At 35.9% G+C, this 14,317-nt stretch overlaps 1 protein-coding gene across 8 annotated transcripts in view; it reads left to right on the top strand.

Moving 5' to 3' along the window:
- MAGI2 (membrane associated guanylate kinase, WW and PDZ domain containing 2) overlaps positions 1 to 14,317 on the top strand; it is a 1,446,279-nt gene that overhangs the window by 878,102 nt on the left and 553,860 nt on the right. For all 8 annotated transcript variants that reach the window (XM_073238936.1, XM_073238938.1, XM_073238937.1 and 5 more), the window contains one exon: positions 8,109 to 8,228. In XM_073238936.1, coding sequence (XP_073095037.1) covers positions 8,109 to 8,228 — 120 coding nt within the window. The remainder of the gene's footprint in view (positions 1 to 8,108; positions 8,229 to 14,317) is intronic.

The following is a 14,317-nucleotide window of genomic DNA, read 5'->3' on the forward strand; positions in this document are numbered from 1 at the left end:
GCAGGTAAAGTTTCTTCAGCAACCCAATGGGCAGAGGAAATGGACTTTGGTATGAAGGAATGGATAACATTTAGGGTACTAACCCTTTTTCAGCAAAACAGTGCTAATTTAAATTTTATGCAGTTATGAAATCATTCGCTTTGCCCTAGCTTCTCCTCACGAAGTAGGTGCTTGTGGGTCTGCGGTCAACAATGTCTTGGTACTGTCAGTAATTATGATCATTTAGTGTAGGAGCCTTAAAGTAGAGAATGTAAATGTATGTGTCAACTGCAAAAATGATTACCTCAAACACTGCCTACCTTTCTTACTTAGTATCAAATGACAAAGGATGGTAAACTCTGACATCTCTCACTTCTAACCCTCATTTTTCTCTTGTGTTTACACCAGAGACATGATTGTGTAAGTGAAATCATAAAATTAATGAAGGGATGTGTTTGTCTAAATAATTTGTTCCCACAGAGTTTTACGGGTACTAATTCCAAAATGCATGCTGCCTATGCCCTGATTTAGTCTGATTAGTATAGTTGTAGACGAGCTGTAATTCAACATGTAATGAGTCAGGTACCTTAGCTTAGGGAAATAACGAGATGCTATTTTTTCCTGCTTGCTGGAGACCCACAAGTTTTTCATTCATGTCTTCTATTTTTTGGCATACTTTTTCCTTAATGCAAGATATCTTCTGCATTAGGTACTTGTTTTTTCTGGCCATATTATCATTTATCACTCCTGGTGAGCTATATTCAAGCCTCCTATGTCTTTCAGAATGTAAGCCATTTTGTTACACACTTAGGACCAAAATATTTTACATTATTTCAAGTAATAATGGAAGTTTTTATAGGCAGATATAAGTGGAGATTTTCCCATTATTTTCCAAATCCAATTAACCCCTAAGAGAACTATGAAAAAGCAGTGTACAGTAGTATAAGAGAGCACTGTGGTAATCCAGTATACCTTTCATGACCCTGTTTACTTACACACCAATAAATGAAGAATGGCCTGTTTTTCCTCTGTACCCAATACACAGCTATAGATCACTCTAGGGCCAAAGCCAAGTCATGCTTTATGAGTTGCTGTAGTTAAATTAATGATGAAATTGAACACTACTTTTAGTATAAGTTTCTTGAGATCTGAGTTAGGTTACAACAGTGGTTCTCAAATTATTGTCTCTGAACTTAGTTGCATCAATATCATGTGGGAACTTGATAGAAATGCAAATTTTAACCCACCCAAGACTTACTGAATCAGAAACTCTGGTCTTGCTACCCAGCGATCCGTGTTTAAGAAGTCAAGTCCTCCATGTGATTCTGAGGCATCCTACACTTTAGGAACCACCCATTTGGGGATAATACTGCCCCAATCCAAACTGTTAAGGTGTAAGACAGTAACTGGTGCCATGTGGGACTTTAGTCAGAACCTTTATATCCAGAGATCTTCATGGTGAGATTTCTTCTTCAGAAACTTCTCTGTGTCTGAAAGATACACAATATTATTAGTATATGCCAATGCACCATTAAACAGTTATTGACAGTCTGTTGTTTTAGGGGATAAGAGAATTTTCAAATGATTACTGAGGTTTAGAGCAATATACTGTTAAGAAAATAAGTGGAAGCTACTAGTAGTATTTTGCAAATGAATTTGTCAAATCTTCAGTATTTTATAAAGCATGCACAGTGTTTTGAGGCAGTAAATAATTCTTATACCTAATAGGTGATTAATTGAATCAAATTGCAAGTTTTACATTTTGATCTCAATCCACTCCACCCTGTAAACAGATATGAAATCTTTGAAGCTCTCTTTGCTTTGTAATCTATCACATAGGATTCAGTGACCCAAATTATGTTATTTTCCTTGCTTACTTTAGCTGTATGTCTGAAAGCATGCTTCTGGACTTCATATGATTGAAAGTGAATGTAATAAAACTCCAGTTCTAGTCTGATTATGTAAAAAATTGATTAGAGGCATTGGCCAAAGAATCTCTTGAGTGTCTTTATTGGAAGCACATACACAGATCTGGTGCTGGCAACTTCACACTTGCTATTGAGTAACTGACAAACTAAAGAAGTGTCTTCAGGAATCTAAGCATAAATTCATTAAAGATTGAATCCAGAAGAAGTCACTAGTTGTCAAGATTTATTTTCTCCAGCTTGCAGTTGAGAAAAACCAAGAATAAATAGATAATATATTCAGAAACACGCATAAGATGAGAGTTGACTTTCTCAGATTCTCACACCGTGACCCATCTGCTTAGAACACATTAGCTATTAATGATCAATTCCCAAGTCCGTTTCCTTAGCAAATACGTTATCGAGTGCCTGCACTGCAATGAGCCTGTAGAACTTTCAGTGCATCAAAATAGATGACAATAGATGACTGCAGTGACTGTCATCTAGGTTGTAATACTTTCCCATAAGCCAATGACTGTTTTTTTTTAAATTAGGAAATATCAGCAGGCTGAAGGGAAATCTGCTTTAGAATTACATTCACTACAAATGTCATGCTCTTTTCTTCCTAAGGCAAAAGGAGCAATGTTCGTTCATTTAAAAAGTAGAAGAAAAAAATTCCATTGGCACCCCCAGTTGCCATGGTAACAAAATGACAAGTGGCCTTCATGTGCTTTTCACTCTGTATCAATAATAAGCTAACCATTTGAGAGCAAATTCATTCCCTTCAGACCTGCCTTTTCAACAAAAGTACTGTGTGCTTTCGTTAACTCATGAAGGAGGTGTTATTCATGCAGTACTTAACTTAGCAATTATTAAATGGGTTGTTTTTTAAAGACATGAAGCAGTAAGAGAGAAATCAAAGACTCAGTTTAGTAGCATTTCCTCTGTTTCCGTTCTGTTTATTTTTCCTTCAGAGGAGTGGTCTTGAAGACATAATAAAGAATGAAATATATAAACCATAATTTGGATAATAAAATTTATTTTGGATTTATCTAAATACCACTTAGGAAAGTTCCAACCACATATTGAAGAGCAATAAAAGGAGGTGAGCTTCGACTTTAGCACTGTGATGAATCACCTGTATTTTCTCTTTAATTCTCTTAGTGTCCACCCAATTCCCAGTGCTGGGTGATTACTAGTTATTGCTGTGAGTCTTGCCTCACTGACACCTCTCTATTCATAATCTTCTGAGTTGCAAAAGTAACTATAATTATTACAGCATAAAAATAAGTTAAGTAACTGCTTCAGATAATACAACTTAACTATTTCTCCAACTTAGATATTAATTACCTTTAGCTATAAATGACCATTATAACAACACTTCATTACATTTCACATTATTTACCTTATTTCTTGAATCATATTTCTTTACAAAGAGCGGTTCCTAGGTCACCAGTTGCTTTCACCTTCTTCAGCCAGTTGCTTTCTCCTGGTGATTTAACAATTGATTTAACACCAACTAAAATATTTTCTTCCTGGACACATAGACCTAAAATCATGCTTTCTGACTCTTGTTGTTGAAGGTCCTATGCCTGTGGGTGAAATTTAAATGACTCACTAAGCAGATTTTATGGGCCCTTTCACCTTTTTCAAATGAGTCAGCAAATGGTGAAAAAATTTCTTGCAATCTTGTTCACAGACCCGTAAGTGTCTGCCTAATGGAAGGCTAAGGACCCTTGTAAATAGTGACTAAACCATTGTGTCCCACATGTTAGGGTGTCATCAAAGGAAATCTGTCTGTATGTCAACTTAGGTTTCTTTACATCCAGACAATATGGGGTAATCTGGGTCTTTAGGCAAAATAACTTTTTCTTTTTAAAGAAGTATTAGCCTCAGTAAAATTGACTCACTTGAAACTTTTATTATAAGAGATTCCAAAAATAAAATACCGTCAATGATATTTGTTAGAATTGTCTTATTCTTAGTAGTACTATTAATATTGCTAAAGAGGAATACAATCTTGTTAGTGTAGTGTTTATGGTTTTGAAACTTTTTATAATACTCCTTCATATCTATTATTTATCTCACTGCATAAGAAAACCGATGCTGAACTAAATGATGTTTTAATCCAGGAGCACATCCCTAAAATTTTTAAACAAAAATAGAATGCAGATGTTCTGAATTTCAGTTCTAAGAACCTTTTGCCACATCATGCTTCCATCTTCTTCCTTTAAAAATAATATGTGTATGTATATGTGTGTGTATATAAATGTATATATGTCTCTGTGTGCATGCACATCAGTCATCAGAGCCCACCATGCACTGTCATACTTATCAATCCTATGAAAATAACCTTGAAAGTTCAAAAACACCTGTGTTGGGCACCAATGTGTAAGCTGCTTGAACTAAGCTACACCAAGTAGTTTGTGAAATATGTGAATTTCTCTTTAGAAATTCTGTGATTCTTTCCAAAATACAACGAGGCTCCTGTGGATCTCCTGTTGATTTCCAGAGGTTCTCTAGCCAAGTGGTCACTCTGGGAAGCCTGCAGCCTGCAAGAATAGTAGATCTCTGCTTCCTCTCAGATCCTTTATAACCTTTTTCTTCTCTTCCAACTTTTCTCTGTGTTTTCTAAGCTAACAGTTAAACATCTCAATAACTGACCCACTAAATAGTGCATAGGTGCTAATGATTTGACTTATGGTTATTTAACAATTGACTTATGGTTGTTTAACATTTAAGTTATGGTCATTTAACCCTTTATAGCATACTATATAACTTATTTCTAAATTATGTTTTTTTGTTTATTCTCTCTCTCTCCTTGTTGAACGTAAGTTCCCCATGAGGGAAGGGATCCTATTCCATTGTAATTCAAAGATATATTCCAACTATCTTCAATGGTGCTTGGCACATAGTAAGTAAGTGCTCAGTTAGTATTTGTGGCAAAAATTCATGGGGGAAAAAAACTATCCATGATGCCATCTCTGCTCTTCCAGACAATACTTAACATATAATCCTTTTTGAATGCTTAGTATGTTCTAGACATTGTATTAAGTACCTTATGTGGATTATCTCAACTGTTCTTCAAATCAGCTGTTTGAAGTTGCTACCCATTATACAGATAAGAAAACTAGAGTTTCTAGAGGTAAAGGACCTTTCTCAAGGTAATACTGATAGCAAATGGCAGACCTCCAGCAAGCCCAGACAGTTTGATACCATGACTTAGATTTGTATCTACTATTGTGTATGTTTTAAGAGACTTTCTGTTTTGTGTGTAAACCAAAGAGTAATTATAATGCTGGAAATTTTAGTCTAAAAGGAAAGGAGAGTGCCACATGGCAGGCCAGAAAGGAAGATACTGCTTAAGCAGAATATTCTGAAATTATGTCATCTCACACATTCCATCAAGGCAAGACCATTTGAAGGACTCAACCTGACATACCATGAGAGTTGCCTTTTATTGTGAGTAATGGAATCGGAGCTTTTTTCTGACTCTTTCTAATAACTTTCAGTATATTCCTCTTCTTATCTTTTTCAACCAAATCTCTTGACTAGAGATGAGGTAGATTTGCCCTTTGGAGAGGGTCTGTGATTGGCCTCTGCTTTTGCAGGGCTCCCTGGAGAGTGCAGTGATAAGCCACATGGGAAAGTCGGGCACACCAGGGCTGTCACTGGTGCCTGGTCCCCGAAGGCAGATTTTAGGACAGAGTTGTACAGAAGGGGAGGGTGATACTGTGGAGCTAAGGGCCATAGAATGTTGTCAAATATTTGGAGATGGAGTAAAAGAGCGAGAGACGCCTCAAATGTGACTCCAAGGGAGCCTTTCAAAGCGTGCATGACTGGTGGAGCTGTGGTGACATTAACAGAGGAGCAAGATGGAGGAAAAGATGTTTTCATTATGATGTGTTCCTGAAATGCTGAGTCCAATTTGCCATCTGTGAGGGTAGAATAAAAACATTTTTAGATACGTGAAGTCTCAGAAAATGGAACTCCCATGCAGCCTTTGACAGCTTCTGACTGGTGTGCCCTGCCAAAATGAAGAAATAGCCCACAAGAAGAGGCATGGGATCAGAGGGGATAAAACACAGGGAAGAGGCAAAGTGAATCCCCTGGATGATGGCAAATGACCCCAGGATGGCAACTGTGTGGTCAGAAAAGTCTGGACTGGAGGTCAGAGGCTCCAGGAGAGGTTTTTTTCAATAGGACAAACTAGATGGAAATACCAAATATAGTTGTTTATTTTGAGAGGAGAGTTATCCAACAAGGAGAAAGTTAATGAATTTAATTATCAATTATTGTAAGAAAATTGGAAATGAGAACATTAAATCTGGAAAAAACAAAAACTTATACATGGTCCTCCCAAAAAGAGCATAACTACAAACATGTTCAGTAGAATTTGGTGCAGGCGAGTAAGTCCTGCCAAGTCAGTGGCCCTGGAAACTGCCCTCAAGCACGTGGTCCTGTGCACACAGAGTGCTGGGATTGCATCACCACACGGCAAGTAGCTAATCAATCAAAGTATGTAGCTTCTGAAATATGCAGGTAAATTAGAAAGGAAAATTGAAACTTTGTTATGTGACTTTTCTTAATGATTACAGCGTGTTCTAGATAAACAGAAAAACAAACTGATTGCCAAAACCCATGTTAATGCACTTTTAATTTACAAGGGTTAAGCACATAAAAAAGTCAGAATATTGAAATTTAAGGTTCTCATAGAACCGTTAATTTGACAACATTATGCATACTAGGTGTGGGAGGATTATATTTTACAGCATAAAAGCAGAAGGAAATACTGCAAAATGGCTCAGTTAAGCAAAATAAAATAACAAATTCAAGGGAAAGCCATTAAACATGATTATGGAAAAAAAATTGTTTTGCAGCCCCCAAAGAAGGGTTGTAAAATTTAATTGTAGAAAATCATGCCTTCAAATCTTAAAAAAATGTTTTCAACAGAAATTATTCCTTTTTACCCCAAATCAGTTACCCCAAATCATTGTATACTCTCGTTTGCAGTCTGGATTTGATCCTAACAGACCAAAGAGAGCTGACTGGCTCTTTTCATGACTAAGCTGATGAAGACTCCAGAGAGTGAAAATTGAATTTAAGGGTTGGAAATACTTTGTGCTTAGTATACAGAGAATATGGAGAAGATTTTAAGTATGATGAATCCTGCCAGTGTACCATTACTTGCCCTCTGTATATTTCTGCATATTGTTTGCATGTGTGCATTATGGAAATTCCAATTGTGCTGAATGTCTTAGATAGGTGATATAGAAAAAGAAAACAAGAAACTTAGGTCATGTTCAAGGAAGGAAGTGAACCAGAAAACAAACCCACAGCCTTTAATGTGCCTCTGATTTGGTTCCTGGATCAGAAGCTGAACAGCATGTCTGGAAGCCTGAGTTCTCCAATACAGTTGTACTGAGTCTGCGTCCCTCAGGAGCTGATGTCCCTGTCACCTTGACTTCAGAAGCTCAGTTCCCTCTGTAGGTGATGCAGGAAACAAGAGCGGTATCCATGCAGTAACCCCAGGACTGTGTCACCTCCCAGTTCAGTCAGAGTTCAAGGCAACAGTGAAAGAAAGAAGGAGGGAAGAAGGAAATAATATTATTAACATTATAACACTAATGCTATTATAATTGTTACTCAATACAATTATTCATTATTTAATTTTAAGTAATGGCAAAGATTTTGTGCTCCTTTAAATCAGATCTGTCAATTATTTGGTACAAAATAACAAATGAAAACCAACCATCCCTTCCCCCAGGGGAACAGATCATGGAAATATAAATCAGCATTTCACTCACATTTCTATTTTCCATTGTATTTTATGTCATAACAAAGCAATCCACAGAACAATAGAGGTCCATTCATGGAAGTGAGATAAGTAAATTCCTGAGCTAGCAGACTCCTGGCCCAATATTCAAGCCACCTCTTCCAAAACAGCACAATGGTCTGCATTTTTCACTGAAAAATCTGTGCAGCCACATTCCATGGCAATGAACTCTTTTTATAAGTTTGATGAAGAATAATGCTTTGTATTTACTTTAATCCTTATGCCCTGTTATTTTCCATTTCCAAACAAACAGAAGGACAAATGCAAACTGCCAACTTGCAGGATGTACAAACAAGTGTTATTGAATATTCAGAAGTATGGCAGTATTTCTAAAGTTCAACAAAAAATCACTTAGAGTCTTTCTTTTGTGTATATTTTTTCTTATTCAGGCACCACAAGGCCACATAAGGAGGGTGAGGTCCCTGGAGTGGACTATATTTTCATCACCGTTGAAGATTTTATGGAATTGGAGAAAAGTGGTGCTCTCCTAGAAAGCGGGACTTATGAAGGTAAGCATAATTCGACTGCTAAATCTATTCCTTTCATGTCACATTTTTTTCTCCTTTTGTTGAAATACATGAGGATACCAGGTTACCAATATGCTACAGATTTGGTTTGGGAGCTTTAATAAGGTCGTTTTAGAAATATATTTCCTAAAGAAAAGTTAGAATAGATATACCCACTGAAGTATTCTTGTGATTGCCTCCTGAGGTTAAGCTGTGGTCTCCCAGATACAAAATCTTCATCTCTACGTAGCATATAAAGGAGCAGAGGGCTTGAGTTCCAGTCCTGTCATTATCTTTGTGCGGCTTCCTCCAGTAACTTCACGTCACTGGCCTTCATATGCCTCCTGGGAGAAAAAATAAGAGTAGGAAAATATGCTCTGTCACTGAACTCCAAAGGTTTACCACTATAGCTGGTCTGCTGTGTACCTGAGTCATACCTGGACAGCAGATGAAACCAAAACCTTGAATGTGGGAAGTCTGTTTCAGCGGGAAGAGCTGTATAACATGAGCCACTCAGTGTCAAATCTGGCTTTACCAGTTAACCACTATAAATATTAGGTAACCCAGTTAGTATCTCTAAACCTCTGTAGTCTTAGATGTAAAAGGGGAATGATAAATAACCTGTTGATTGATGGCATTTATACATTTAAGTAATATCTACATGCATGTACTTTATGTCTGATGAAATCATATACCTGTCAATGTATAACAAAATTTTTAAATAATATAACTAAAAAATCTGGTATAAAATCAATTATTTTATTCCTACCTCACAGTTACCATATGTATAAACTTTATATGTATTAAGTCTAAAGATGAATCCAGCTTTACTGAACTTCAGTTAATAGTGAGTGATACTAAAAATATAACTCAATATATACATTGCTGCTTAGCCCATCAATATCTGAGGTCTACCATCAGCAAATAGCTGAGTTTGTTTACAGTTTCACCCTCCACTTCCTCCTTTGTTTACTTGTGAATTTCCAGTGAACTATAGTTATTTAAGAACTCAGTATTTTTAAGTTGTTAGAAGTATTAAAAATCTCTTCTTTTACTTATCACTCCTTAGGCAGTTTAAGCTGGAACATATGTCTAAATTATAGCTGAGACATTAGTTGCTTATTGCCACATTTACAGGAAATAGGCAAAAATATCCAAGAAAAGATAATGGCTTTATACATGAGTGTTGTTTCTTTGTCAAAAATGGATAATATTGTAGATTGATTGATAATATTTTAGATACAAAAGCTGTGTTGATCACATAAGCAGCCTTAAATTATATATGAAAATGCCTATATAAATCATAGAAAAATAATTATATCAAGAAAGTCAGAGTAAATAAACAATAAATTTTGTAGTATATTTTCATGTGGGCTTTGTGACATTATTTAGTAGCATTCTTTAGTTTGCATGTCTGCCAATAACAATGTATTCAACTGCCTTATTTAAATATCATGTTTATGTAGCAAAGAACCAATGGCTTAACATACAGGAACATTTCAAAAGTATGATAAATAATATGACTTCTTTTTGTTTTTAAAATTAAAAACAGTAGTAACTGTATATAGAAGGTGAAAAAATTCAACCAAATGGTTTGTTAAGTCAGTATTCTCATGATAAACTAAATGTCATGAAATTTAATATCAATAGTGTAAAATCCAGCCTAGCTTAAATTTTAGGCTCCAATTAAATTCTGAGGAAAATGCTCTGAAACCATACAAACATAACTAAGTTTTGTGAGCCAAGGTGAATTGTCTTGAATCTTCTTTAGACATCTTTACAGCACTGAGAGTTTAGTTTGCTGTTTGGTACCAACTTGTTAATTCCCCCAGGATGCATAGAACTGATCATTGAATAACAAGGCTGATTTATATATTCACGACTTTGGGGGAATCACTCATTGTTTACAAATGCACATTGTGTACGTGAATAAATAAGAAGCTCTTTTCTCAGGTCACATAACTATTCTGGGCAGACACATTAGAAACGTTCTCAAACCTCAGGATTTTCCCACACTGATAGCCAAGGAGCTAAGAGAATTGGCATTCTATTAAGAGTCACTGCTGTTGCTTCAGGACTGATCATAAGCTCTAGATTCAGGGCTACCCCTTACTGAATTATTTGTCAAACAAACCTAAGGAATGCCTTTTCTGCAATTGCTGCTTTCAGAGTATACAGAGTAACAATCACGTGCTCTTCAACTAGGCAAAGAAAGGCCTGAGAGCTTTTACATGTCAAACTTTCATGATACCAGTCTCTCATACTGTTTCTTTATTAGAATTCCAGTTTCCCTGTGTTGCATATTCTCCCATCTGCATTGTTTGGGCCGTTCCTTCCTTCTGTACTCCTTTCTAAAACCATCTGTGCCTTCTCAGTGCTCTTTATAGCCCCCAGTCAGTCAAGAAAATTCGTATCTGGCATCTGTGAATCCACTAAAGAAATTAAGAAGACATTTAATTACTTTCAGCATTAAGGTTACAGACTTGTTAAACATGTGGGGGTCCTTAAAGCCAATTCTAACCTACAAGCCACAACAGTAAGGGTGCTGAATACAGTTGGAGGTAGGGAGATAGCCCCTGCTTCTTCTTGCCCATAAATGCTTCCAAAGTCGGTGCATTTCTTGTCAGCCACTGGGAACACATTTATTTTTCATTAGCAAAGATCAGGGAAGACCTGTATAAAATGTGTTGGTATGTCATCATTGAGAAAACCAGCCTTATAGTGTTCCTATGCTTCACTCCACCACTCAATTTAGAACAGGAAACACCTACCTGAAAAGTAGTTATGAGAAAGAATATATTCTTTTCAGTATTTCTCATATGTATAAATTTTTGACTCACTGTCAATAATTCTAATTTTAATCTTGGTGAATAGATGTAGCTAAAATGGAATTCATCCTTTGATTAGTAACAAAATGGACTGTGATGAATCGCAGGTCTGCCTCTTAGAAATTGGCTCAAAGTCCTTGCTCCAAAAAGCAACTCTGCTACTTACCAGAGGATGTAAGGAAGGTCTTAATATGGTTGAGTTACCATCTATAGTTATGTTCCATGATTCTAGGCAGAATTATAGCAGATTCTTAAAGCCTTTTCTTGCATCCCTAACCCTCACCCCTCACCCCAGTCTGAGCACCTCATTTTAGTTTGCTGCATAACAGCTGCTGAATGACCTTGCATATAAATGTTCCAAAGCACTTGGTTCTGATGGACTATTCATGACATGGATGATCTCATGCTCACCTGTTCGTATTAAATTGAGTTTAAAATTAAGTTAATCGAACAAGTCCTGACATCACCTCACATACCATAAGCAATGCTATGAATCTTCACGTCAGAACTGCAAGTGCAGGTTTCATGTGAAACACAGACCAAAGAGCTCTTTGGATGAATGCAGATAAAATTTGGATTAAGGCACATGCAAATACAGGTGCAACACCAAAAGCTAAAAATAAATGAGTAGGTCTGGTAATCTAAAGATGAAATACTCTTAAGGACCTGGAAAGCTCAGGCCTTGGGAACTGTCCAAAGTGCTGAATTATCCAGGGCTGAATGTATCAGGGAATCCTGCCTGACCTGCCTCTTCCAGCTTTCTGGAATATTACATTCAAGGTTTCCCTGATCACTCACACCAGTTGTCTGCCTCAGCCTATGATCTGAATGCCAACATTAACCCCAAGCCTCCTGAGCTGTGCCTGGACTCTCATATTATTTAATTCATCTACTGAGATCATCCACAGTCATGTTTCAGAGAAACACTTCTGAAGTAACATCCACTACCGCATTTTGCTGTTGTGTTTTTAAATTGAAAGGAAGCTATTTTTTATCTATTGAAGAAGCCACTTACCCTAAAGTTAAATGTTTCCCTTAATGACATAAGCTCAATTGTAATATTGCCCCAATTTTTAAGAGGACCAAATCAAGATCAGTAAGTTATTTGAGCATTTGACGGAATATAGTGCAAAGAGAAAGAACAAATTTAATGTAAATCTGTTTCATTTTACTAAAATCAACATTATCTTTTTATTTAGAGTGACCTTGATGTGTTTATTATTGAAATTTTGAATCTCTATTCCCAATTAAGATAGCATTGGGTGATAAAGAGATCCCATTACAAAGAAAAATCATTACTGGTACTATTAATAGTCTTGAGAAAAAACCATTCTTCTATCAGTCCATGTTTCTACCCACTGAAAGGTAAATAATACTTCCTGAAGGGCAAATCAATGCTTAAAATGATGCTAACATTGTGTCATTCCAGGAGACCAGAATGAGATACAATTTAATTGTTTTTTCTCTTTTCTTTTTACTCTAATACAAGAGAAAAAATTTACTGTGTAAGCAATAACCTCCTTAACAACAGCAGATTCTTAGAGCTCAGAGTTAAAAGGGTCCAGCTGTTTTTGCAGATCCAGATTGTAACTTTTTTTTTCCTTTTGACACTTGCTTCTTTCTCTTTCTTTTGGCAATATTCCTATTGTACAAGACTGTAAGCCATGCATTTGGGTTTTCATTTTAGGAACACTAAACATTTACATGTAAAGCTCACTAAATGTTTATTTGGCCAGTAGAGGGAAAACACATTTAGTGAAGTTTTATACCCCTTTGAGATCTTATAATGCCAGGCTTTTTTTGTAAGTGATTCAATTTGTGTTCAGAACTACTGACAGAGAGTATATGATTTTCACATGCTGCGTTGCTCCTCTGTAAGGCACTAAGACTACAAGTGTTATTGTGCATTAAAATGTGACAAAATTCCCCTTGGTTTGGGACTTCAGTAAGACCAGCTTTTTTTCCAGAATATGTAAAGCAGATGCCTATTTATAAGTACTTTTTCTCCCAAAAGAGACTGGCAGGAATGAACCAAGTAATTAATTAACTAATTCAGTATCGTCATATAACTTGTAGCTTAGAAACTAAAGTCTAAGAAAATGAAATGACTTGGTTGCTATTACCTAATGTACATTAGCATGTTTACTGTTAGTTCTACATCTTTTATTCAGTTGTAGCTGAAAAAAACAGGAACAGCACTTTGGGAGTATCTCATTAAAATAAAGCCAATATTCAGGGACATGGGACTCACTTCTTCAACTCTTTCACAACACTTGATAATAGTAGATAAAGCCTAGGGTTCAAAAATTGTGATTCAGAATTTAATTAATTTCCTCTCAAGCTTATGTCTTTAATTATGATGATTTTCCAACTCCTATGCATATTCCCCCATAAACTTTTATCTGCAGCAAATTGAGACTTCACCTGGAAAAATATTATGTCCTTCCTGTAGTGGGAATAAAAATATGCATAACTTTAAAATTTTCATTTATATTTCTGTCCACTGCTTCAATAAACAGAACCTATTTGCCTTTGCTGGTAAGATGAATATTTCAAACCCCCTGAGTTGTTTTTCTGAGTGGACAAAAAATGGATAACTGTATCAATAATAATATTTCATAATTTTTATGTGTATATTGCTGCAGCTGTGAATATATAGAGATACTAGATCTTACAATTCCATGACTTTCAAAGACAGTAAATTTACTCATTCCATAGAAAGCACACAAAAGAGTCTTAATCTATGTGAGAGGCCTTGTTTCTGTGAAATAACAGCAACATAGTGATGATCAATGGTTGTTGCCATTAGTCTTAGACTAGAAATACAGACCCTCCCAAAGGAAAAGTTTTATGTACTCCAGTGATTTTCAGTGGTGTCTGAATGTCCCCTTCCTGTTGAGGCTTTCTGAGGCTATTTCTATGCATCAGGGAATTGAAAAGTATAACCTAACATCTTATTTCACAAAAGTCATTTTTGTATCTGAATTTCAAATCTGAAAAATGAAACTTCCAGAGAAATTCTTTCCTTACATCTTCTTTAGTTCTGATCTGAGATACAAAGAAGTATAGAGTCTGACTAACCACAGGTCTGTTATTTCTCTCAGAGACAGTAGAAATTATCAAAAACAGAAAAAGCAGTGCTCTGATTTTTACCATCAGTATTCAAATTTAAAATATGAATTTGCAAATATATGATTTAAAAAAATTTATCAAGGTAGCTATAATAAAATACACAAATCTTAGTGTACAGCTTGATGAATTTTG

This window comes from Manis javanica, chromosome 6 (assembly GCF_040802235.1).
Source record: "Manis javanica isolate MJ-LG chromosome 6, MJ_LKY, whole genome shotgun sequence".
In the NCBI taxonomy this organism is placed as follows: domain Eukaryota; kingdom Metazoa; phylum Chordata; class Mammalia; order Pholidota; family Manidae; genus Manis; species Manis javanica.